The sequence below is a fragment of the Manihot esculenta genome, chromosome 17, assembly GCF_001659605.2.
Source record: "Manihot esculenta cultivar AM560-2 chromosome 17, M.esculenta_v8, whole genome shotgun sequence".
Lineage (NCBI taxonomy): Eukaryota > Viridiplantae > Streptophyta > Magnoliopsida > Malpighiales > Euphorbiaceae > Manihot > Manihot esculenta.
The window spans coordinates 32505966-32531882 of record NC_035177.2 but is presented as its reverse complement, the minus strand read 5'-3'; the positions used below and the strand labels follow the sequence as shown (position 1 = coordinate 32531882).

The 25917-nt window shown below is 32.0% G+C and overlaps 2 protein-coding genes across 2 annotated transcripts; one reads left to right on the top strand and one right to left on the bottom strand.

Annotated features, from left to right (window-relative positions):
- Nucleotides 1-7850: 7850 nt before the first annotated feature.
- LOC110604974 lies at nt 7851-10017 on the bottom strand. The gene is made up of 5 exons (XM_021743252.2): nt 9971-10017; nt 9499-9682; nt 8470-8705; nt 8265-8388; nt 7851-8183 (listed from the first exon to the last, which is right to left on the bottom strand). The coding sequence occupies exons 1-5, from the start codon at nt 10015-10017 to the stop codon at nt 7851-7853; spliced, it is 924 nt and encodes a 307-aa protein (XP_021598944.1).
- An 11650-nt stretch (nt 10018-21667) lies between these two features.
- Nucleotides 21668-25156, top strand: LOC110604990 (protein KINESIN LIGHT CHAIN-RELATED 2). The gene is made up of 3 exons (XM_021743272.2): nt 21668-21834; nt 22026-24026; nt 24741-25156. The coding sequence occupies exons 2-3, from the start codon at nt 22030-22032 to the stop codon at nt 24952-24954; spliced, it is 2211 nt and encodes a 736-aa protein (XP_021598964.1). The 5' UTR covers nt 21668-21834; nt 22026-22029; the 3' UTR covers nt 24955-25156.
- The last annotated feature ends 761 nt before the right edge of the window (nt 25157-25917 follow it).

Genomic DNA, 25917 nt, shown 5'->3' with positions numbered 1-25917 from the left:
ACATGTTCATAGTGCCAGAGGCATAGCCCTGGTCTTTCTTTTACATAGTGCCAGGGGCGTAGAATGGGTAGTCCTGTTCTCTCCATATCCGTCATAACATATCATAACATACTCGAGGGCTAGTGAGTCATCCAACATCTATTCATAATAATAATAAATTATGCAATGCATCACATTCATAAATTCTAATGCAAACAACCTAATTACATATACATGGCATTCGTGATGCATAAGCATGCTTAAAAGTTTGATTTCTTTAAAATAATAGATTAGTTCAGTTCTACTCACCTCTGGCTGACGCTTGCCTAATACTGAAGCAGTTATCTTACTGCAGGCCTTTATGGTCTCTTAAGTCTGATTCTACACAGATGGACTTAAATGAGGGACCAAACATACTTTTACAATACTTAAAACAATCCCCCCAAAGAAACTCCTAAGAACATACAAGAACATATGTAGAAATCAAGCAGAAAAAGGCTGGACAGGGAACTTTCTGCTATAGGTTCGGCGGCCGAAAGTCCCTCACAGATTCGAAGGTTGAAACCTTTGGGGGTAGGTTCAGCGGCCTAAAGCCCCTCACAGATCTGAAGGTCAAACCTTCGAGGGCAGTTTAGACAGCCAAATGGCTGCCTCCACAGGCAGGTTCGGCGGCCGAACCTGGGTTCTCCAGCAAGGTAGAACCCGATTATGTCCTACTCTCACAGCTACCAAAAGCTCCAATCTCACATGCAATAGCTCAGAAACAAAGGTACACACTCAACACACATAAGGCATCCAAAGCTAGCCTAATTCTTATCATGCAACAACAACTACACAAGAAGAAAAATCTCCAATGCTAAAAAGAATAGAATTTTAACTCAAAACATAAAAAGAAGGAAATACCCAAACTTATACATGCATTTCAAAACAGCAACTCACGACTAACATTGAGTCCCAAACAAGAGGTTTTCAGAGAAGTCAAACTTACCCTATTTAAAGGATCACCAACACAGCAAACAAGAGGTGATTTTCGGAGAAAGAAGAATGGATGAACTTTAGAAGATCTCAAGGGCTAGAGTTTTGAATCACAACTCAGATCTTCAAAAATAAAGGAAAAGCTCATAAGAAAACTACTTAAAAGAAGCATTGTGAAGGAAAAGGGTCATGCAACTCACCTCTACTCGAAATGGTGAGAAAATTCTCTCCATTTCAGGCAAAGTTGGTTTTATAGGTAGCTAGAGAGACCCCTTCGACGGCCGAACTTGAAGGTTCGGCGGTCGAACCTTAAAACCTCTTTAAAACTCTTTTTTTAACACGATTCTAAAAATCTCAAATTCATTTTATGAAAACTCCATTTTACCCTTCTAAAGGTTCTAGTTTCAAGATTTTGGATTCCGATGGAGATTTTGTCGGAAAGTGAGAATTCCGACGCTGGATTTTAGCGGGGCATTACAACAACCTCCAAAACACAACTCAATCCACATCCAACGGCTAAGAACCATAATATAACATTCCAGGAAGCCTAAAACAACTTAAAACCATAATAAACTTCAACATATAGATAAGGATTTATCCAAACAAAACCAGTCTTTAAACCTAACCCTCAAACACTTGCATATATAGCTTAAATCCTTGAAACAACTTAAAAACTCAAGCTTGATTCTTCAAAACCAAAGATAATATTATGAATTTTTAAAAGATTTATAGAAGAATAAAGCAAAAACATCAACGGTTCGTCCTAGGCTCACCTCTATCCGAAAATGGAGAAAACCTCTCTTCATTTTTGGGTTAAACTCAATTTATAAATAAAAAAAATTAAAATAATTAAATAGAACCAATTTTATCCATTACTTTTTCTTTTTGTTGGTAGGATTTTGGAGAGAGGAGAGGAGACTTGAATTCTAGTTATCAAGAAATCTGTAAACATGTATTGTCAACTCATCTAATGAGTGATATATAAATTTATCTGCTATTTTAATTATGTGCCATTAATTTTAAGCATGTATATAAGTGCTAATCTTGCTCTGTCTTTTCCCTTATTTTCCCTTCTCTAAATGCTACTAGAGAAACCTTGATTTTCTATGTTTTTTTTTTTTATCTTTCTTCTTTTTCAGCTTTCGATTCTTTTTCTCTCTTTTATTTTATTTTCCTTTTTCTTCTTGCCATTTTTTCTTATGCTCTTCTTCTTCTGAGATTCTTTCTTTTTTCATCTTCGACCAACACTATGTCACTTTACACCTCATGTACAGTTATTTTCTACTCCTGGATCTCTTTATTGATTTGTGCTTCTACTATCAAATATACACTGCTCCATTGATTTATGGTTTAGTGTTATGATTCAATGAAGAATGGGGTTTTAGATTTTTTTTATGTCGCCAAATTCTCATAAGTTTGAATTTATGACTTTGTAGTTCATGGTATTGCGATTGAATGATTTCTACCGCTACCGCTGTATGTTTGTTTCTTAATTAAATTTTCTATTACTTAATTGTAAGAAAAAAAATTTTTAGAGCACGCCCTAAGCTTTGCAATTAGAAATGGTAAATTTTGATTAAATTTGAATTTATTTTAACTAAATCGATTCGTGCTTTTTTGAAATTATATATATATATATATACATTTGATTATAAGTTTAACACGTCTACCACTTCAATTCTTTTAAAAAACAAATGTCTACCACTTCAACTTATACAAAAAGTTTGATGAAATCCTCAATTTATATTATAAGTTAAGCCCTTATTATAATTCTATTTTAAAAATAATAATTCATTGGCTGAATAAATTATCAAAATGAACACTAAGCCTCCATTTATTTTACAAGAATTTTTTTTAAAGAAAATATTTTTTTATTTATATTTGAAATATTTAAAAAAAATTAATTAATAAAAAAATATTTTTATGGTCAAGAAAAAAAATTAAATTATTTTTAAAGAAAAAGAAATTTTAACAACTTTATTACTACAGTTATAATTAAATTTATTATTATTTTTATCTTATAATAAAGAATAAAAAATAAATTATTTTTTGAAAAACATTTTTCGAATATTTTTTTTTGTCTATAAGTTATTTTCTATAAAAAAATTTATAAAGCTTAATATAATAAAAATATGTTTTTCGGTATAGTTAGATTGGACTAAAATTATAATTTAAAATTTATGCGTTTCAAAAAGAATCCAATTACCAACGAGTTAAAACCCATTAAGAAAAATATTAATATAACTTTTTTTTTTTTGACTTATTAATTCATTTGCCACCATATATTTTATTTTGCTCTCACCCTCAAATGAAATTAAATTCTATTTAATTTATAAATAATTTATTTCAATATTTATTAATTATACACTATTGTTTTTGAACTATACGTTTGCTTATACAAATCAGCTCTTTGCTATTTGAATGATAATAAGATCTATATTATCTTTAACTTTATCAATATTTATTATCTTCTCTGCAGGATTAAATATTAATTTGGAAAGTTAGGCTAAAATATGTTAACAAATATTAAGACAACTTTTTTTTTTATGTTAATATTATTTATTTATATCATCAAATTTGAAAAATATTTTTTAAGCTTTGTTTTGCACATTAATCAATATATATAATAAAGTTAGTAAGTTTTTAAATTAAATTATTTATAAATTAAATAGAGTTTTATGATTTATAATAATAGATGTTGATATACTCGTACTTGGGTTTTTTTATTAATCTTTTGCCAAAAACTATTAACTATTGATTAAATATTTAATTTCAAATTTTATTTTGAACTTAATTTAAAAAAAAAAAACTTGTATTTTCAAAAGATTTCGAGTTGGGTCATAATACATACTTAAAAGTATATTCAAAATTCAAGCTATATAATTACCAATTTTGAATAAAATATTTTCTCAAACATATCCTTAAAAGGAATTGTCCACATAGATGATCCATTATCCTTGCGGCATATACTGAGCAACTGCATTTCTTTCCTACTTTTAATCTATGCAATGAAAATAAAGAAAAGAAGAAAAAACAAACAAAGCCTTGTATTCCAAAATCTGATCCTCTATATCTTAGAGCCACTAAGGTATGGAATTTTGACAATGTAAGAATCAATTGGTTTGAGTCAAACTGAAAAGCTACAGAAGCATATACAAAAGAAGAAGAAAGAAAAAAGGAGAAACCTTTTGAAAAAAAAGAAAAAGAAGAAGAAGGAGAATGAAGATGCTCTCTTGGCCAAATTCAAAGCTTTTCTAATGCATATTTATATCAACATCCTTATCATAGCCTTTCTTTTTCTCTCCTCAAAAGTTTTCTTTTCTTTTCTTTTCTTTTGTGGAAAAAGACAAATCAAGAATATAACTATTTCAAATTACACCCAAATAATTTTAATAGAAGATATTAATTTTTATATTTAAAAAAATTATAATTTAAATTATCTAGATAAACTCACGAGTTAGAATATATAAATGTATTTCTTTTTTTTTATTTTTTTATTGTTCTAATTAGTATATCATTGTTGTAGACAGTAAGTATTTTGTTTCCCTTAAGTGGTTTTTATTGATATTTGACTGCTTTCACGAAAGAAAATTATAATTCTTCCGTTTAAAATTAAAAATTTTATAAAAATTTAATTCAATTGACTTTTTAAAATTAAGAATTTTTTAATATTCAATTCAATTCAATTTAATTGATTAAATTCTAAGGTGAAAACGTAAAATCAACAAAGTTGTTTTTTATACTGTTTTTTAAAATTAATCTCCTTAATTAGATTCTGCTAATCTTTCTGTGAATTTTGAGAAAACTTTCCGCATAAAAAAAATGATAGATTCTTACACCATTGACTTAATATTTGGGGTTATATATCACATCAACATCATGAATATTGTTCTTTTATAATATACATAAAAGAAATTGGCTAATTGGATATGAAATACTCCTACACATTTGCGTTTATATATCTTAATATAAACATTTTATTTTTAATTTTATTATTTCAATTTTTTATTTAAATATGATTTTAGGTAAATTTTAAATCAATAAATGAAAATTAAAAGTTATGGCATAACATGTCTATAAAAATTAAGTTTCAGATGATTTTAATATTTAATTAAAATTGTGCATAATTAAATGTTTGAGACAATAAATACAAAATCAAAAAAATTATATTAAAATGCAAAACACGTAAATATTGGTATTTTATTTATCCAATTGGTCAAAAGAATTCTATTGAAACGATTTGAGCTCTCCTGGATTGAACTAGTATTAAACAGGGAATAAAACAAAAATTATTAACATGAAAAAAAAAATCTCATTACATTAAAAATACAATTAAATTAGTTACATTAACTTTTGTTTTTTTCCTTTTAGAATCTCATAAAAATACAATTTAGTAACCGAATGGCATAGGGGAAGAGATGTGGGTAGGGTAATTGAATGATTGGATTTGGTTTTCAAATACATATGTATATATATATAGACAACGGTGGGATTTGAACCCAAGATCCACATCACTTAAAAAATCTTACTACCACTAAACAAAGTGGAAAAAGACATTAATTGTATCTTTGAAATTATTCATTTGTTTAGTGTCACTAAATTTTTTTTTTTGTTATCAAAACTAAACTGAACTAATTAATATATTAAATATTTCAAATTGAAACGAACTAAATTTTTAAATTTAATCGGTTGAGTTAATTTTTCAATTTGAACCGAATACTGCTCACCTCTATTAAAATTATCCATCTAAGATCCAAATTTGATTTGGTGGCAAAACCATCTTTCAGTACTATCTCTTTCTCTAGATTCGATCATACTAAAATCAAATTAATGGTGGTCCTCTCTTTTTCAATAGTGGTCATATTGTCATAATATCAACATACTAATGGCTAGAAAAAAATATTATATGGAAGCAACATCCAAAAAATTAGATCTAGATAAAAAGAGTAACATACTACCACACCAAGCAAAAAATCGCTGTCAGAAACTTTGAAGCAGTACAGCCAGCATCTAGGGCGAGGAAACTCTCACATATCGGAAAAAATTTATTGATGAGTGTGAGGATAGAGTCGGACCTCCTAAGGCTAAACTCCATGAGCCACTATCCAATAGATTGCCGTTGGTTTTAGATTGAGAAAAAACAATTGATCTTGAGAAAAAAACACATTTCCAAAGCAAGAATGAGAAGATAAACTGATTTAGATTAATGAAAAGCAACCACCTATGCAAGCTCATAAACCACCAATCAAAGAGAAAAAGGAAAATATATATCAAGAACTCATTTTCTAAGCTACGGGATTACAATCAAAAAATAAAAATTAAATAACAAAAATTATACGTAAATAACAAAAAATTACTTAAAGGTGGGAGAAAACCTACTCCCTTAGAAGTCAAGAAGAAAATTCCTTTATTATTCAGATGGGTTAGAAGGGACCAACGGTGCAACAATAATGGAAGGATTGAACTTTCGAAAAAGTAAGAAGAAGTCAAGGAAAAGAGAAGACACTCTCTCTAACTCTCTAACTGAGAGAGAAGTATTATTATTCTTTTAAATTATTTGAGTAGAATGACATCTTTTTAGATTCATCACTACAAAAAAACAGACTATCAGCGACGGATTTTTCCGTCGCTGATAGTCAAAAATCTGTCGCTAAAACTTTCAGCGACGGATTTCCGACGGACTCAAATCCGTCGCTTAAAGTCATGTCGCTAATTTTTTCCGACGGATCGGGCTGCCGTCGGAAATATTAGTGACGGATTTCCGACGGATTTTAAGTCCGTCGGAAAAATTTGCGACGGATTTTCCGACGAATAATTCCGTCGGAAAATTTTAGCGACGAATTTTTTCGTCGCTAAATCCATCGGAATATCTAAATTCATCCTATAACAATCCGTCGGTAATCTGTCAAAAATAATTAGCGACGGAAATTTTCCGTCGGAAATATTAAGACAAAAAAAATTCTTGCTTTTATTCAAATAATTTATAATTAAGAATCATATTGAATATAAATCAAATATTTCATAATACTTAACAATATTCATAAAATTTAAAATAAATCCATAATATTTAACAATATTCATAAAATTTAAATTAAATTCATAATATTTTACAATGTTCATAAAATTTAAAATAAATCAATAATATTTAACAATATTCATAAAATTTAAAAGTAATCTATGAATTTGTTGAACCATCTGAATCTGCAGTTGTGTTATGCGGTGAAGATCTATTTTTGTTCTTCAATGATTTCATCTGATCTTTTATTTGTTTTTCTATTTGCACTCGCATTTGCTCTTGCATTTGCTCCATGTCTTGTTTCATTTTGATCCGGTTTTGCTCTAATATTTGTTCAACCTACTCTAAAGAAAACATAGTTTGAGAAGGTCCTCCAGGATGAGCTGATGTGCATGAGAAAGATGTAGTTGGAGTTCTTGATTTTGCAATATCAGAGGATCCAAAACCATAAACTCTTCCTTTGCTACTTCCAGAAATTTCAATCCACTTATTCAAATCAAAAGCAGACTGACTCTCACAATTGTCATTCACATTTTCAGCAATTGCACTCAAATAAGCTCCCTAAGTAAAAAAAGAAAACATAATAAACATTTCATGAATCATACACAACTAATGATAACATAACAATTAGAAAAATAATGTGATAACATTAAATAAGCAAAAAGTAACTTACATCAACTCGTCGTGATTTTCCATCAATGTAAACACCTTGACTCCCTTTTTTGTGTGAGTTGCACGAAATAGTTCAAGTTGAGTTGGTTGTCTACCCAACTCTTTTGCCTACAAAAAAGAAATAATCACACAACACAAGATGCACGAATAATTTCTAACCATATATATAAAAATAGAATTGTATAAATAAAAGTAAGAAATAAAAGAGTTATACCAATCTATTCTCATGAACCTCCAATTTTATTGAACCAGCAGAGTGTTTCGTAATAGTCCCATCTTTTTCTACGTTTCTATTTGTTTTACCAGCTTCTGATTTCTTTCTCCACTCTGGTGTACTCCAATATGCAACAAGTTCATTCCATATCTCTGTCTCCATCCAATCTGGTCCTAAATTGTATAGATAAGCAACATCTGTCTTCTTGTGCTTGCGCAACAATTCGCTCCTAACTCTATTAAGAATGTCTCGCAGTCTTTCTTTACCTATCTTTTCCCAAGCAATTCGAACCATACCTTCTTCACTCTCATCCCATGCATATCGACTCTACAAATAACAATCAGTGTTAAGTAAATTTAAAAAACTTAAAATGCATATTATAAATTTTAGAATATAAGTTGTATTTACCCGAAAAAGTCCGAAGAGCTCGTCTTTTGTCTTTAAAGGTATTTCTGACCAAGTTTTCCATGGAGCAGTATAGCGCATCTTAATGTCATTAGTGATTGATCTAGTAACCGTAGAATCTAAAAAACTGCAACATTTTTATATATAATGAGTAGTTGTAAGTAATAATACATATTAAATCAATAGCAAAAAGTTGTATATGACTTACACAGTTCCTTTCAATCTAATCAATTGTCGATCAGATGGGTTTGATGGGATAGGATGTCCCAAATTCGGACCTCTAGTTCGAACTGATGATGATGAGGATGCGTTTGTTTGGCCCCCTAATGCTTGTGGAGTGTGCTCCAGTATTTCCTCCTGCACCTGTACTGCCTCATCTATTTCATTCATAGACAGATGCTGGCTATGTTCTCTACCTCTGGATGATACTGCTCTTCGAGGCATCTGAAAAAATAATTGTCCATAAGTAACATATCAAAGTAGAGTTGAAAGGAAGGCATGTAAAGCAAACCCACAAATACTATTTTAATTCATTTCTTTAATTAACTAACTACTTTTAAATATTATTTTTTTAAAAAAAAAGTTAAATTAATAGATTAGTTTGTTAATCCATTCATTAATATACTAATCAAATCAAATTAATTTCTGAAATTTATTTTTTTATTCTTTTTTCTGTAATTCCTTAATCACAATAGTCTTTGCTAAATCCAATATTGATTTATTAGACAAAAAGGAAAAAAAATGCAGTTTAAATGATGACACAATTAGATAAAATAAATTATTATTTGATTTATTGGCCCACAATTATTATTTGATCTCTTTTTTCAATTAAAATTATATATATTTTAAATAAAAAATTAAACCCACATTAACTACAACAGCAGCCAGCATGCTGCTGTGCGATGCTGTTGGGCAACAAGCAGCTGCTGCTGCCAGCAGCAGGCAGAAGCAGCTGCCCAGCCAGCTGCGGGAGCAGCTGCAGGCACGCAGCTGCTGGGCAAGCAGCTGCCCAGCAGCTGCTTGCTACGCACAGCAGCAAGCTGCTGCTGTGCTTGCTGTTGCCCTCAATTTAATTTTTTTTTAAAAATAATTAGTAAAACTAAAAATAAATTTTGATTAACACAAATTTATAACTAAGTGAATAATATTTTCACTATATCATAACATATTCAAAAACTAAAACTCAAAATTTCAATAATATAACAAAAAGAAATTAAAAATCAAAGTAGACACTTACTTGATAGGCAGTGGCGGAAGTAGCGGCAGTGGCGAGCGGCAATGCAGTGATGGCGAGAGGAGCGTCCAGCAGTGGCGAGCGTCTAGCAGCGGCGACAATCACGGGATCAACGGCGGCGGCGGTGGCGATTGCGGCAAGGAGAAAGATGTGGCATCCAGGAGAGGAGAGGAGAGGAAGTGGGCGGCTAAAATCAGAAGTGAGGATGAATGATTAGGGTTTTTTTTTATATGATTTGTATTTTCTGACGGATTAGCGACGGAATTTATTCCGTCGCTAATATTTTTATAATCCGTTGCTAATCTGTCAGAAATGCCAAAATGCAATATTCGTCGCTGATCCGTCGCTAAATTTTTTTTCCGACGGAAGTAATTTCCGTCGCTAAATCCGTCGCTGATAGTCTGTTTTTTGGTAGTGCATGTTTTTTATAATTGCCATTAATTTTCTCTTATTTTCTTTTTATGTTAACACATACTCAATGCGGAGCTTAACTTGTATAGTGATTAAAGACATATAACCCATTCTAAGATTTAAATTTGAATTTTCACACATTCAATTTTTTATCAAGTTATTTGTTTACCGAAAATAATTTGTATTTGAAAAATATTTTTCATGAAAAGTGTTATGTTTTATATGAAAAATATTTTTTAAGGAGATAATTTATTTTTTTAGTTTTAATTTAAAAAATAAATTTTTTTAACAAATTATATATATATATAGATCTTTATTTTTTTTAACAAATTTTATATATATAGATTTGATAAAAATTTTAAGGTGAGGAAAATGATTTATTTTTTTCTATGAGAAAAATATTTTCTGTTAATTAAATTTTTTTAATAAAATATAAAAATATTTTTCATAAAACAAATAGAATTTTAAAAAATAAACTATTTTTATAGGTTCGGCTAATTGCATGTGGCTAGTTTTTCCTTGAATAGGATCCTTGTATATTTATTTAATTCAAATTTATTTTACATTTACATATATGATTTATAATTATTAATTGAATATATACATTTGAATATGTATAATGGAAAAAAAAAAAGAGTATTCTAGATTCGGGATGTGCCTTAGCTACAGCTCTGTGAAAGTGATGATATTCCAACTGATGGATAAATTTGATTTAGTATTTGTTAAAAAAAAAATATCAATATTTCTAAATGATTGATATATAAAATCAAATTTAGGTTTAGATAGTTTTTTTTTTTTAATCTGCATTATTCAATACTTTAACTTTGATAATTTCAATTTAATTTTTTTCAAATTGAATGTTCTTTAAATTTCCAAATTGATTTTCTAGGAGTGTATTATTATTAGGATAAATAATGTTTTAGTTTATAAATTTTAGAATAATTAATTGATTGATTTCTTTATTTTTAAAATCAAATATTTATATTTTTAAATTTTTAAATAGTTAATAAAATATAAAATAACTATAATACACTTTAGAAATATTTAAAGAAAAACTAACACCCGTGCACCATAAATATTCATACTCAATCTCTTCTAAATATTTTACCAAACATCATATATGCATCAAGGTTTGTTTTCTCCGCAATAGAATCAATCTCCAAATTATACAAACAACAAATTATGGTCATCGTAAATATATGGTCATCGTAAATATAGTAAGAAAGATTATCCATAAATACAAATCATACTTTATCTACTTAAAAATAATCTAAATTTGATCCGATGAATCCTATTATTATAAAATGTCAATCCCATGAACAGCACTTACGGAGAAATTAGCTTTTGGGACTGAGACCGCAGGTTTGAAGTAGTTGTAATGAAATCATTGGAGGCATGCTATGATAACTGCCACTAGAGGATGGGTTAAAGAACCAACCTTGATAGAGTTGGAGAATTTGTTAGCCAATCAAGAAGCATTGAACAAGCAGATATCTGGAGTTACAATTAAAAATGATGAGAAAGCCCTTTTCAGCAAGAAGAAAAAGAATTATAAAGAGAAATTCTAGAATAGAGAAGGCAAGCAAAGGAGAAATCAAAAAGATTGATAGAAAGATCGCCAATACCGAAGCTCTCAACTAGGGAGAGAAAAATGGGGCACTCATAATAATAATGAACAAAAAGACAAAAGGAATTTCAAAAAAAAATTGTGAATGTTATAATTGTGGCAAGAAGCGCCATTTTGCTCGAAATTATTGGCAAAAGGAAGAAGGCAATGCTGCTGTATCAACTTCACATGAAAGTGAAATGGAATGGCATCTATAAGTCTCTGTTGCAGTTAAAGAAGAGGTAGACTTCTATCAACATATAGAAACTAAAAATAAAGTTGCTTTTATGACTGCATATGATAAAGTAGTAAACTAAAAAGATGATTGGATTGTTGACTCTAGGTGTTCTAATCATATGATTGGAGACACCAGCAAGCTTTCAAATGTGATGAAATATAAAGGAAGTCGAGTGGTCGTAACTGCTGATAATTCAAATCTAGCAATTACTCATATTGGTAGTATGATAGTTGTACCTTGGTACAACCTTTGGCAATTGTGTGATGTTCGAACCAGATGATGTGAACGTGTACAAAAGTTTGAAAGCGGTAAATGAGCCAATCATGAAAGGCAAGAGGCTTGAGTCAATTTATGTGATGACTGTCCAAACTGCTTATGTTGACAAGACAAGAAAGAATGAGACAGCTAATTTATGGCATATTCGGCTAGGACATATCGGCTACCAGAAATTAAAGGTGATAATGAAGTCAATACTCAAAGAACTTCCTTAACTGAAAGTATGAGATGACATTGTATGCGCTAGATGTTAGTATGGAAAGGCACACTAACTGTCATATGAAGAGTCCAAGTTTAGAGCTAAGGTGTCGATGAAGACCATTTAAACAATCATCAATAAGTGGTTTTCAATATATGAGCACATTTGTTGATGACTTCTCAATATATAACTGGGTAGATATTCTCAGACAAAAGTCAAAAGTTTTGAACAAATTCAAGGAGTTCAAAGAGAATGTTCAAAAAGAATTGGATCTAAATATACAATGTTTGTGCACTGACAATGGGGGAGAATATACATCAACGTAGTTCATGCAATTCTTGCAATAGTGCAAGATAAAGCGGGAGCTAATTTGTCTAAACACACCACAATAGAATGGAGTTGCTGATAGAAAAAACAGACATCTAACAAAAATATGCAGAAGCATGTTACATGCCAAAAATGCACGACCTCGATTTTGGGCTGAATGCATGAAAATAACTGCTCATGTTATTAATAGACGGCCTCAAGCTACACTCGGGTTTGAATCTCCATTTGAGAAGTTAATGAAGAAAAAGCCAATTATTAGCCACTTTCACATGTTTGGTTGTGTATGTTATGTTTTCATACCATACCATCTACGTGGAAAGTTTGACAAGCAGGTGATTCAATATATCTTTGTTGGATATAATGATCAAAGAAAAGGTTGAAGATATTGTGATCCAACAATGGAGCAGTGCTATGTGTCAAGGAACGTTGTATTGGATGAAGCATTATCTTGGCTGTGACTACAAGTAGTCTTATTGTAAGGCGATTGAAGAAAAATTATAAGAATGATTGGAAGAGCAAAGAATAATTGAAGATGTTCAACTAGATGAAGATGCTATCGAATCAAATATTGAAAATATTGAAGATTCTTTGGCAAATAGGAGTGCATCAATGAAAAAAGAAAGGCCAAGTCAAATAGATGACTATTGAGTGGATGAAGTCACACAAAGGCCTTTGCGAAGGTCAACTAGACAAAGGAAGTCGAACCCCAGATATGCTAATGCAACCTAGTGGAAGATGCTAGAGTCACAGAGCCATCCACATATGAAGAAGCATCCAAGAAGAAGGAGCGGAGAATGGCTATGTAAGAAGAAATGCATGCTTTCAATAAAAATGAAACTTGGGAGCTGGTGCCCAAACCTCAGAATGTGCAACCTATATTGTAACGACCCGGGAACCAGACCGCTACCGGCACTAGGGTTCATATCGATTTAAGGTCGTCGAAACCCATAGCAAGCCTATTATACATCCTATTACACCTGATAAAATTCCATATATGATCATACAAACAACAAAAATAAAATCATTACATGAGCCAAGACTCGACCTGTGCATGCATCATATCTGAGAACATAAAACTCATACTAGAGCCCTCATCAAATGCTCCAGTATGGTCAACATAACATGCCTCAAGCTCGATTCAAACATAATATATACTTAAAACTTTTACATATAAGGATCATGAAATAGGGATTACAAGGAAACACTAGGGCAAACCACAATTCTAATTCACAATTTAGTACATGCCTATAGCTATATTATTACAACAGACTATACTAGTAACTCATCCGACTTCCCGAGCTAACTCTGATTCTACAAACTTGAGATTAGGGGAAAGGGATAAGCTATAAGAGCCTAGTGAGCAGAACATAAAAAAAGTTCCATAAAACATATGATCGTATGAATGCGTCACAACACAAACAATTCATATCAAGATGGACTTGTCACCAGTAACCCTCTACAGATTCCAATAGTGTCCAGCCCACAACGGGTAGGGGTGAGCAGTATTCGGTTCAAACAGAAAAAATCGACCGAACCGATTTGAAAATTTGATTCGGTTTTTTATAAAGTTCGGTTCGGTTCGATTTTTAATTTCAGAAATTTCGGTTATTTCGGTTCGGTTCGGTTTTGATCAGAAAAAACCGAAAAAACCGAAAAAACCGAAAAAACCGAACCGAACCGATTAGTGATAATAATATATTTTTTCAATAATATAGAGAAATTAAATCATATTAAGATTAAAATATTTTAATTAAATTTTAAAATATTAAAAATAAAATGTAAAAAATAAAAAATTATTAAAAATCAAAACCGATCAAACCAAACCGAATCGAACCGAATCAGACCGGTTCGGTTCGATTCAGTTTCTGATCAAAATCGGTTCGGTTCGATTTTCATAAACACTAAAATTTCAGTTTTTGGTTTATTCGGTTCGGTTCGGTTTTGAACCGAACCGACTGAATGCTCATCCCTAACAACGGGTGCTCCTCAAGACTTCCTCTTAAATATAATATAACATGTCCATAGTACTAGAGGCGTAGAATAGACAGTCCTGATCTTTCCCTTACATAGTGCCAGGAGCGTAGAATGGGCAGTCCTGGTCTTTCTATATCCGTCATAACATATCAGAATATACTCGAGGCCTAGTGGGTCATCCAACATCCATCCACAATAACAATAAATTATGCAATGCATCATATTCGTGAACTCTAATATAAAATAACCTAATTACATATACATGGCATTCGTGATGCATGAGCATGCTTAAAAGGTTTGATTTCTTTAAAACAATAGATTAGTTCAGTTCTACTCACCTCTGGTTGATACATGCCTAATATTGGAGCAATTATCTCACTGCATGCCTCTTCGGTCTCCCAAGTTCGATCCTACATAAATGGATTTAAATGAGGGACCAAACATAACTTTTACAACACTTAAATTACCCTCAAGAAAATCCTAAGAGCACACAGGAACATTCATAGGAAACAAGCAGAAAAAGACTAGACAGGAGACTTTCGGCGGTAGGTTCAGCTGCCGAAGGTTCCTCACAGATTCGAAGGTCAAAACCTTCAGGGGCAGGTTCGGCAGCCTAAAAGCTGCCTTCACAGGTAGGTTCGGCAATCGAACATTGCTTCAGGGACTGAACTTGGGTTCTCCAGCAAGGTAGAACCCAATTCTGCGCTAAACATGCAGCCACCAATTACTCCCAATCTCACATGCAATAGCCTATAATCAACCGTACACACTCAACATGCATAAGGGACATCTAGAGCTAGCCTAATCCTCATCATGCATCATCAATAATACAAGAAGAATCCTCCATTACTCTAAAAATAGAAATTTAGACTCAAAAAAAAAAAAAAAGAAGGGGAAAAGACACAATCCTTTACATGCATTCTCAAAACAACTTCAGCAACACATAAATAACATTGAGTCCAAAAACAAAAGGTTTTAGAGAGCCAAAATTACCTCTTTGAAGGATCACAAACACTACAACAAAGAGGAGATTTTAGGAAAGGGAAATGGATGAACTTAGAAGATTCCAAGAGCTAGAACTTGAAACACCACTCAATCTTCAAAACAAAGGAAAGCTCACGAGAAAACTACTTAAAAGAAGCATTGTGAAGGAAAGGGCCATGAAAGCTTACCTCTGCTCGAAATGGAGAGAAAGTTCTCTCTAGTTCGGGCAGAGCCCCTTTTATAGCTGGCTAGAGAAACCACATTCGGTGGCCGAACTTGAAGGTTTAGCGGCCAAACCTTAAAATCTTTACAAAATTGTTTTTTGAAAACACACCAAGAAAAGGTTCAAATTCATTTTATGAAAATCCTACTTTGTCCTTCTAAGGATTTCAACTTTGAGATTCTGGATTTCGATGGAGATTCCGTCGGAAAGAGAAAATTCTGACGCCGGAGTTTAGCCGGGTATTACATATATCTTGTAAATGGGTGTACAAAGTGAAAACTCGATCTGATAGATCAATTGAAAGGTATAAAGTAAGGCTTGTAGCTCATAGGTTCTCATAACAGTATGGGGTGAATTATGATGAGACTTTCAGTTCAGTAGCAAAAATCACTACAGTACATGTTTTGTTATCACTTGCAGCCAGCAAAAATTGGAGGCTTTGGCAAATGGATGTTAAAAATGCATTCTTACGTGGTCACCTGGATCGAGATATCTACATGGAGCAACCAAAAAGTTTTATATGCAAATCTCATACAAAGTTTGTTTGCATATTGAAAAAGGCTATGTATAGATTGAAGCAATCACCAAAAGTATGGTATGGCAAGATTGCAAAATTTTTAGTATACAGTGGCTATAATGTTTCTTCGGCAGATTCAAACTTGTTCATCAAAGCTCAAAATCAACAAATTTCAATTGTGCTCATCTATGTAGATGATCACATCATTACTGTAGATAATATAAATGAAATCCAATATATTAGAAGAAATTTGGGCATGCAGTTTTAGATGAAAGAGCTTGGAGAACTAAAGCATTTTTTTGGTCCAGAAGTGGAGAGATCAAGAAATAGTATATTTCTATGTCAATATAAGTATGTAATGAATTTACTGCAAAAGTTTGGGCTACTATATTGTAAGCCTATCACAACCCCCATAGAGGTCAATGTCAAGTTGTGTTTATCAGAACGCAAAAATTTGGAAGATGTAACAATGTACAGATAGTTAGTTGGCAGTTTAATCTACCTTACTATAATATGACCAGATATTTCATACGCCGTGAATGTTATTAGTAGGTTCATGCAAAAGTCAAAGAAGCCTCACTTAGAAGCTGCCAGATGAATACTGCAGTATATTAAAGGAACTAATGAATATGGTGTCTTTTGTAATACCCGGCTAAACTACAGTGTCGAAATTTTAATTTTTTAATGAAATTTTTGTTAGAATCTGGAATCTCGGAACCAAAAATTTTAGAAGGGTAAAATGAATTTTTATAAAATTAATTTGAAGCCTTTTATGATGTGTTAAAAAAATGAGTTTTTGAAGTCATCAAGATTCGGCTGCCAGTCCTCTTATGTTCGACTGCCGAACAGTAGCTGGCAAACCCAGCTATAAAAGGGTCTCAGCCCGATTTTGAGAGAAATTCTTCTCTCTTCTTCTAAGCAGAAGTAAGCATGTGATTCCTTAATGATTTTGATTGAGTTTTCTTCAAATCTCCTAGAAAATTCATAAGTTTTACCTCCTATTTTGAAGAATCGAAGCTTGTTTTTTGAAGTTTTAGGCTTCAGGATCTTTGAAGCTCGTCCCTCTCTCCTCCATAACTTCTTTCTTGGAGCATTGCACTTTCTCCGAAGAGGTGAGCTAGACCCTCAAACTCCTTCCAGTTTTGAGAAGTTTAAAAAGCTATTTTTAGAGTTTCTTTTTCATGCAAGGGTTGAGTTTTTTGTTTAAAGGAAATCTTAAGGGTGTTGGATGAGTTTTCTTGTTTGATTTTTTGTGGAATGCATGCTTAAAATTTGGTTAGTTTTAAGTGTTTTTAATGTGTTGAGTGGTATAGGGTTGCTTTTGAGCTTCTGCATGTGAGGTTGGGAGTATTTTGGTGGTTGTGGTTTAAGGCAAAATCGGGTTCTGCTTTACAGAAAAACCCAAGTTCGGCGCCAAAACTGCCTATAGAGGCAACCTTTTGGCCGCCTAACCTAGCTCCGAAGGTTTGACCTTCGAATCTATAAGGAAACTTTAGGCCACCGAAGTTGCTGCGAAAAGTCTTCTGTCCAGCCTTTTTCAGTTTGTTTTCTATATGTGTTCTTATATGTTTATAGGGGTTTCTTGGGATAGTTTTAAGTTTTGTAAAATTATGTTTATTCCCTTATTTAAGCCCATCTATATAGGATCGAACTTTGGAGACTATAGAGGCTTGCAGTGAGATAACTGTTTCAGAGCTAGGCGTGTGTCAGTCAGAGGAAAGTAGAACAGAACAAAACTATTATTTTAAAGAAATTAAATGTTTTAAGCATGCTCATGCATCACGAATGCCATGTATATATGATTAGGTTGTTTGCATTAGAATTCATGAATATGATGTATAGCATAATTTATTGTTATTGTAGATGATGTTGGATGACCCACTAGCCCTCGAGTATGTTATGATATGTTATGACGGATATGGAAAGACCAAGACTTGCCCATTCTACACTTCTAGCACCATGTAAGAGAAAGACCAGGGTTGCCCATTTTATGCCCTTGGCACTATGGATATGTTATGTTATGTTTAAGATGAAGTCCTGAGGAGTATCCATTATGGGCCGGGCATTGTTAGAATTATGGAGGATTACTATTGACAAGTCCATCTAGATGTGAATTGTCTGTATTGTGACGAATTTATCATTTTCCCCTAACCCTAGGTTTACAGGACTAGAGTTAGCTCGAGAGGTCAGCAGAATTGTTTGGTATAATTCTGATGTAATAGAATAGCCATGGACATGTAATAATTTATGGATTAGAATTGTACTTTGCTCGAGTTTCCTTTTATAGTCCCTTATTTATGATCTTTCATGTAAAAGTCTAAAAGTTTAAGCTATGTTTAACCAAGTTTGAGGCATGTAATGTTGACCATATTAAAGCATTTGATGAGGAATTTAGTATAGGTTTTATATTTTCAATCATGATACATGTACAGGTAGGGTGTAAATGAATCGAGCCGAGCCGAGTTTTGAAGAGCTCAAACTTGGTTCATTAAAATTTTTTTGAGCTCGAGCCAAATTCGAGCTTTACTCATTTCGAACTCAAGCCGAGTATTAAGAAGCTCAAACTTGACTCGTTTAGCAAACGAGTTTAGACGAGTCGAGTTTTTATGGAAGTTAGTCTCGATTAGTTCATGAGTAGTTCAATTTATTTACATGTATAATGAGTTTGGGTTTAAAAATAATAAGTTTAAAACTAAAATAATTTTAGTTAAATAAGTATATCTATAAATTAGCTCGTAAACTTATAAAGATGAGCTTTTAAATCTTAATGATCTAAATATATACAAGTTTAATAGTGTAACTAAATTATATAGAGCTGAATTTTAGAAAATTTGGGTTTGGCTCATGAAAGTATATGCAGAGTTTGAATTTATTTCTCTTATGATAATAATCTCAACTTACTTAACGAGACTGTTCACGAGTCTATTCGCAAGCCTGCTCATGAACTCAGAAACGAGTCGAGTTCACGAGGCTTAATGAGCCGAATACTATGAAGCTTAAGTTTGACTCGTTTACCAAACGAGACTAAAAATTAAGTTCAAGCTTGGCTTGTTTAGAAATCAAGTCGAGCTCGAGCTTTTATCAAACCGAACCTCGAGTAGCTCACGAACGATTTGGTTCATTTACACCCCTATACACAGGTTGAATTTTGGTTAATGAAATAGAAATATTTTATATGCTTGTGTGATCGGGTATGGGATTATATCAGATGTAACAGGATGTATAGTAGGCTTGTTATGGGGTTTGGCGACCTTAAATCGATTTGAACCCTAACGCTAGTAGCAGTCCAGTTTTTGGGTCATTACACTTTTATAAGAAAGGAAGTACATGTGAACTATAAGGGTATTGTGACGCAAATAATGCTGGAGATCGAGATACCCGCAAGTCAACAACTGGATATGTGTTTAATTATGGCTCAAAAGCTATTTCTTGGTATGGAAAAACACAACCAATAGTCTCAGACAACCAAAATACAGAGCAGTAGCTATGGTAGCACAGGAATGCACCTGGTTAATTAAATAGGGGCTTTGCATGACAATAAATAGTCATGCTTGTGCTTAGTTTTTGTACTTGTGAGTGAAAGTGATTGTAAAAGTGAAAGTGAGAAGTGATCTAGAGAGCTTAAGTGAAGAGAAGTGTGATAGTATTAGACTTAAGTTTGTAAGCATTAGAATGATAAAAAGTATGTTTTGTACTTGTCACTTTAATGAATGTTGTACATAAAAAGTAATCATACTATTACTATCTTGATTTAAAGTTTATTCAGTGTGATTTCCTATCCTCGAAAATCTATCCAGTTTGTCTAACACAAACTAAGGGTAGATTGATTAATCGACACTCATCAATGACCTTTCGAAAACCTTCAAGAGGTATTCAAGGTGAGGGACACCACTCCTTTATTATCCATGCTAAGCATATCATTAAAATCATCGATAAAGACCCACCAAAGACAAAATTTATGTGCTTGGACTAATAAATTCCACGACTAATAAAAAAGTTAATGTAATTTAAAAATAGATTTATTCATTCATTTTAAGTTAATCAAAATGGACTCAAATAAATTATTTTCAAATTAGATTCTGGAAATCATTAGATTGATTTTAATTTCATAAATCATGCATTTAAATTTATATTATTTTTGTATAAATATAAAATTTATAAATAAATTATTTTAAATCAAATAAAAATAATACCGTTATATACAATAGTCATGAGTTTCAGTTTTTTTTTTTTTTTTTTTTCATTTTAAATATAAAACTTCATCAATAAATTTGAAGTGATCAGACAAGAATATCTTTACATAATTAAATATTATTTAAACAACGAACAAGAAGGAGAAAGGGTGATTCGAGGAAGGGTGTAGTGCATTGCACATATTATTTCAACAGAACATTAATTCATCAATATTTTAATAATTTTTAGGTGATAATTATATTAGGCAGACATATATGTATATATAATAATAATAACTCATATGCTTTGTCTGATTCTGTATGATTGAATTTTAAGTATTTTTTTTTAGAAAATTATTAAAATAGGCATTCAAATTTGAATTTATCGACGTGAATTATATCTTTTCGGCCTATACATATAATACATAAATAATCATATAATTAATTTAATTACTTCAAAACCTTTTGTGGAAGCTGTCATTGTTTTGGCGGTGAGATGAGACAGTTTGAGGTGCAACTTAGAATATAGTATTAATAAAAAAACACATGAGTTAATTACAAAGAAGACAGACAAATATAAATTAATAAAATTTTGTTCGTTGGATATTCCCTATCATTAAATTGGTGGAAGGCCTACTCGTTCTTGTTGTTTTGTTTTCTTTCTTATTTCTTAGACAACTATAGATTGCAAAATCAACCTTAAACTTTTGTTGATTATGCAATCATGCTTATATATCCACCTCAGCTAATCTCAAAGCTCGGTCTCTAATCGGAATCAGATTTAATTAATTATCAACTTTAGAAATAATTCATAATCCATTTAAATTAATATTTTATTAAAAATACGTTGAATACTAAAAAAAAAAACAAATTTCTTCATGATTATTTTTATAATCTTGATTTCTATTAATTATTGAGTATGTTTAATTACCGTAATTAAAAATATATTATCTACTTACTAAATACAGGTTCTAACTCTCCGCACGTCATCTCATCTATATTTAAAAAAAAATACGTTTAATCCACTAAAAAAATTAAAAATAAACGAAAACCTACTACCACCTAAAACATTGGGTCCTAACTACCAGGCAGAGGGGGAGGTTGGACCATCAGAATATAAGGTGGGAGGGAAGTCGTCTTCTTCCATTGCTTCAACATTCCACTTCTCTGCAACCCAACACCTTCACAATATTTATGTACATGCATGTATTATATATATATATATCTAGCTGCATTTTGTATTTTCTTTAACCCCATTTTGCCCCTACCATTGTCTCCAGACGCCACCTTCTTCATTCTCTTGTTCATATATATAGCAGAACTTAGCAACATCTCTCTCTTTGTATCTGTATATAACACCTACATCAATAAAACAAAAGTTTGGTTTTCTTTTTCTTGAATAGAACAATAAGGTATGACTCATTTATCCAATCTAGTAGTTTGTTTGGATGATTTTTTAGTTTTTCTCTAGTTCTTGAGTCACTTCTCTTCTGGGTATTTGTTATGAATTTCGGAAAGTTGAATTATGAATGAAAACTTAAGTTTTTTGCTTCTTACACTGGTTTACTATGCATTCTATATAATTTTTCATTTTTTGGCACAGAGAAATGCCTGGACTTGTAGCCATGGATGCAATAAGTAGAGACAGAATAGAAGATGATGCTGATGGAGAATTCTCGCCTTATAAAGGAAGCTTTAGCCATCAAAGGTCTCCAAGAAGCACACTGAGTCCACATAGTCCCCGCAGTGACTCCATTGATCTATCTATTGATGGGCTGATTGACACATCAATCGAACAGTTGTATCACAATGTCTGTGAAATGCAGAGCTCTGATCCTTCGCCATCCCGGACTAGTTTCTTGTCTTATGGTGAGGAATCGAGGATTGATTCAGAACTCCGCCACCTTGTCGGAGATATCGGAGAAGTGGAGGTAATAACAAAAGAAGTGGTGACGGAAAATAAAGAAGATGGCGGTGTTGATGACTTCACTCCCAAGAAAGCTACTAATGGTGATACTGATCAAAGGTCTGCAAACAAGGACAGAATCCGAGCTGCAAGTCTCAAGAAACAACTTTTCCGGTTGCAGTCAGATATGGAGGCGTCTGCAAAATCTAATCCTAAGAGCAGATCTCCCCATCAGAAGCCTTCGCTTGATAGGAGGTTTGACAAGAATATGAGAAGGCCAAATGCAAGTTTTCACATGAAGAAGCACAAGAATTTCGGTTCTATTGCGTCAAAATTTCAGAGTGAAACTGCAGATCCTCTCGAGACAGGCTTAGATAACCCTGATCTTGGACCTTTCTTACTCCAACAGACGAAGTACATGATTTCTTCAGGCGAAAACCCACAAAAGACTCTTGAATTTGCTCTTCGAGCAACAAAATCATTTGAGGTTTGTGCAAATGGAAAACCAAATTTAGATCTTGTCATGTCCTTGCATGTTTTGGCAGCGATTTACTGCAGCTTAGGCCGATACAACGACGCAATTCCTGTCCTTGAGCGATCTATTGAGATCCCAGTAATAGAAGATGGCCAAAATCATGCACTGGCTAAATTTGCTGGATGCATGCAACTGGGTGATACATATGCAATGCTAGGCCAGATTGAGAATTCAATTCTATGTTATACAGCTGGTCTAGAAATCCAAAGACAAGTCCTTGGAGACACAGATCCTCGAGTTGGGGAGACATGCAGGTACGTAGCCGAGGCTCATGTTCAAGCACTGCAATTCGATGAAGCTGAGAAACTTTGTCAGGTGGCACTTGACATCCACAGGGAGAAAGGAGGTCCTGCATCGCTTGAAGAAGCAGCAGATAGGAGGCTTATGGGACTTATATCAGAAGCAAAAGGAGAATACGAAACTGCTCTTGAGCATTACGTTTTAGCAAGCATGTCCATGGCAGCAAATGGGCATGACATAGACGTAGCTTCAATTGATTGCAGCATTGGAGATGCATATTTATCTTTAGCACGATACGATGAGGCCATTTTCTCTTATCAGAAAGGGCTCACAGTGTTCAAATCAAAAAAAGGAGAGAATCATCCAACAGTTGCTTCCGTTTTCGTACGTTTAGCTGATTTATACAACAGGATTGGAAAATTCAGAGACTCTAAAACTTTCTGTGAAAATGCATTCAGAATCTACGAAAAACACAATCCTGGAATCGCTGCAGAAGAGATAGCAAGTGGGTTGATTGATATTGCAGCAATCTACCAAGCCATGAACGAGTTTGATCAAGCATTGAAGTTGCTTAAAAAAGCTTTGAAGATATATGGCAATTCTCCTGGACAACAAAGCACAATTGCAGGAATTGAAGCACAGATGGGAGTCATGTACTACATGATGGGGAACTACGGTGATTCTTACAATACATTCAAAAGTGCTGTCTTGAAATTTCGAGGGAGTGGAGAAAAGAAATCAGCATTGTTTGGGATTGCTTTGAATCAAATGGGTCTAGCTTGTGTGCAACGTTATGCAATAAATGAGGCAGCAGATCTATTTGAAGAAGCAAGAAGCATTTTGGAGAAGGAATATGGACCTTGTCATCCTGATACATTAGGGGTTTACAGCAATCTTGCAGGCACCTATGATGCTATGGGAAGGTACATTTCTCTTCCATTGTTACACTATTCCTTTAGTTTTCTAGTTTGATTTGACAACCAGACGCTTCGACTTTATTTATTTAGAGAAATATTTTATATAGAAAATATTTTCTAAAAATAATAATTTATTTTTTATTATTTAATATATATATATATATATATATATATTTAAAATATCAATAAACTAAAAAGTCATATTAATAAGTGGTATTAACAAAGCTAATAAATATATACATTTTAATTATTATTATTATTAAAAGTTTATATGTTTAATATTATAATTAATAAATATTAATATTGATGTGTATTGATTTATTTAAATTTTTTATGTTAAACATTAAGAAACTAAATCACATATCCATTAGCGGCAGTAATAACTAATAAATTTTATTTAATATATATATACTAATTATTATTATTAATAAAAATGTATATATATGATAACAGTTAGCTATATAATAATAATATTTCATACAAAATAAAAAGAATTTAATGAGTGATTTGACATTTTTCTCAATCGAGAATTTAATTATCATAAATAGAGCAAATACCTTTCAAGAGAATATTTACTCTTTATTGATTTTACCATGAGATAACAGAATTTAATATCAGTCCGTGTGCAAAAGTGCTACTTATCATTTTTAAATAAATTTATTTTAGAAATGAACTTTATTATATTTATATACATTTATCATATTTATTTTATTTGCACAGATTGGATGATGCCATTGAAATCTTAGACTATGTTGTGGGTATGAGAGAGGAGAAGCTAGGAACAGCAAATCCTGACGTGGATGATGAGAAGCGAAGGCTAGCTGAGTTGTTGAAAGATGCAGGAAAAGTCCGAAATAGGAAATCAAGATCACTAGTAACTCTCCTTGACACACAGCTTCAAATTATAAAGGATGATGCCATTCAGGTCTCATAATACCAATTCTGTGTATACTCATGCTTGTAAAATATTATATTAGATAAGAATTAAGTTGCTGGTTTTGTTTCTATTACATTCCTGTTGGCATTTTGGGAAAAACAAATAAACAAATCAAAGTACCTATGAGAGAAATAAAAAATATGTTTCCACTGTTGTGCATATAACACTCTATAAAAATAGGCTTAATTTTCTTTTTCAATCGTTTCAAATTATTGGATGTTTCCCTGTTTAAATTTAATTTTTATCTATTTATTAACTTGCTAATATACTATGATTTGGATAACGATATCTTCGCAGCAATTATAAAATTATTGTTTTAATATTTAAGACATGTTTCAGACAATTTAAAATTGTTGCTAAGAAAAATTAATGTTTTACTATATATAATAATTGATACTATATGAAAAAATCGTCTAGCCATGAACTGTCACTATAAAATAGTCACGTGTTAAAACTCTGATAAATTTATATCTGGTTTCACTCAAGGAAATAAAGATTCGAACACCATTATCCTCGATTTTTTATCAAAACTCGTCCTTTCCTAAAAAGATCAAGTCTCAGCATAAAGTTACCGTTAATAGGTACAAGCTAATATATCTCCATTACGCTTGTAATCACAGGATTACCAACTAATTAGTTAGTGAAATCCCTTATCAAATAATCCGCTACATCATTGCCAGATTTTTAGAAAATTATATATTTAATATCATTTTCTTACAGTATAAAAGCGAATTATCACAAAAATAAAAATACACAATTTTCTTACACGACTACTCTGAACTCTACATTCGCCATTTTCTCCAGTTTATTAACTTGAATGTCGGAGTAGCTGTCACAGGCGCCAACCATCTCACATTCTCTTTTTTGAACACCGAACTCCTACCTCAGGATCTTATTATGCTTTTTGACCATATAGGTACAGAGGGCACTCTTTAGGAAAGAATGCATGACGTTGTCCGA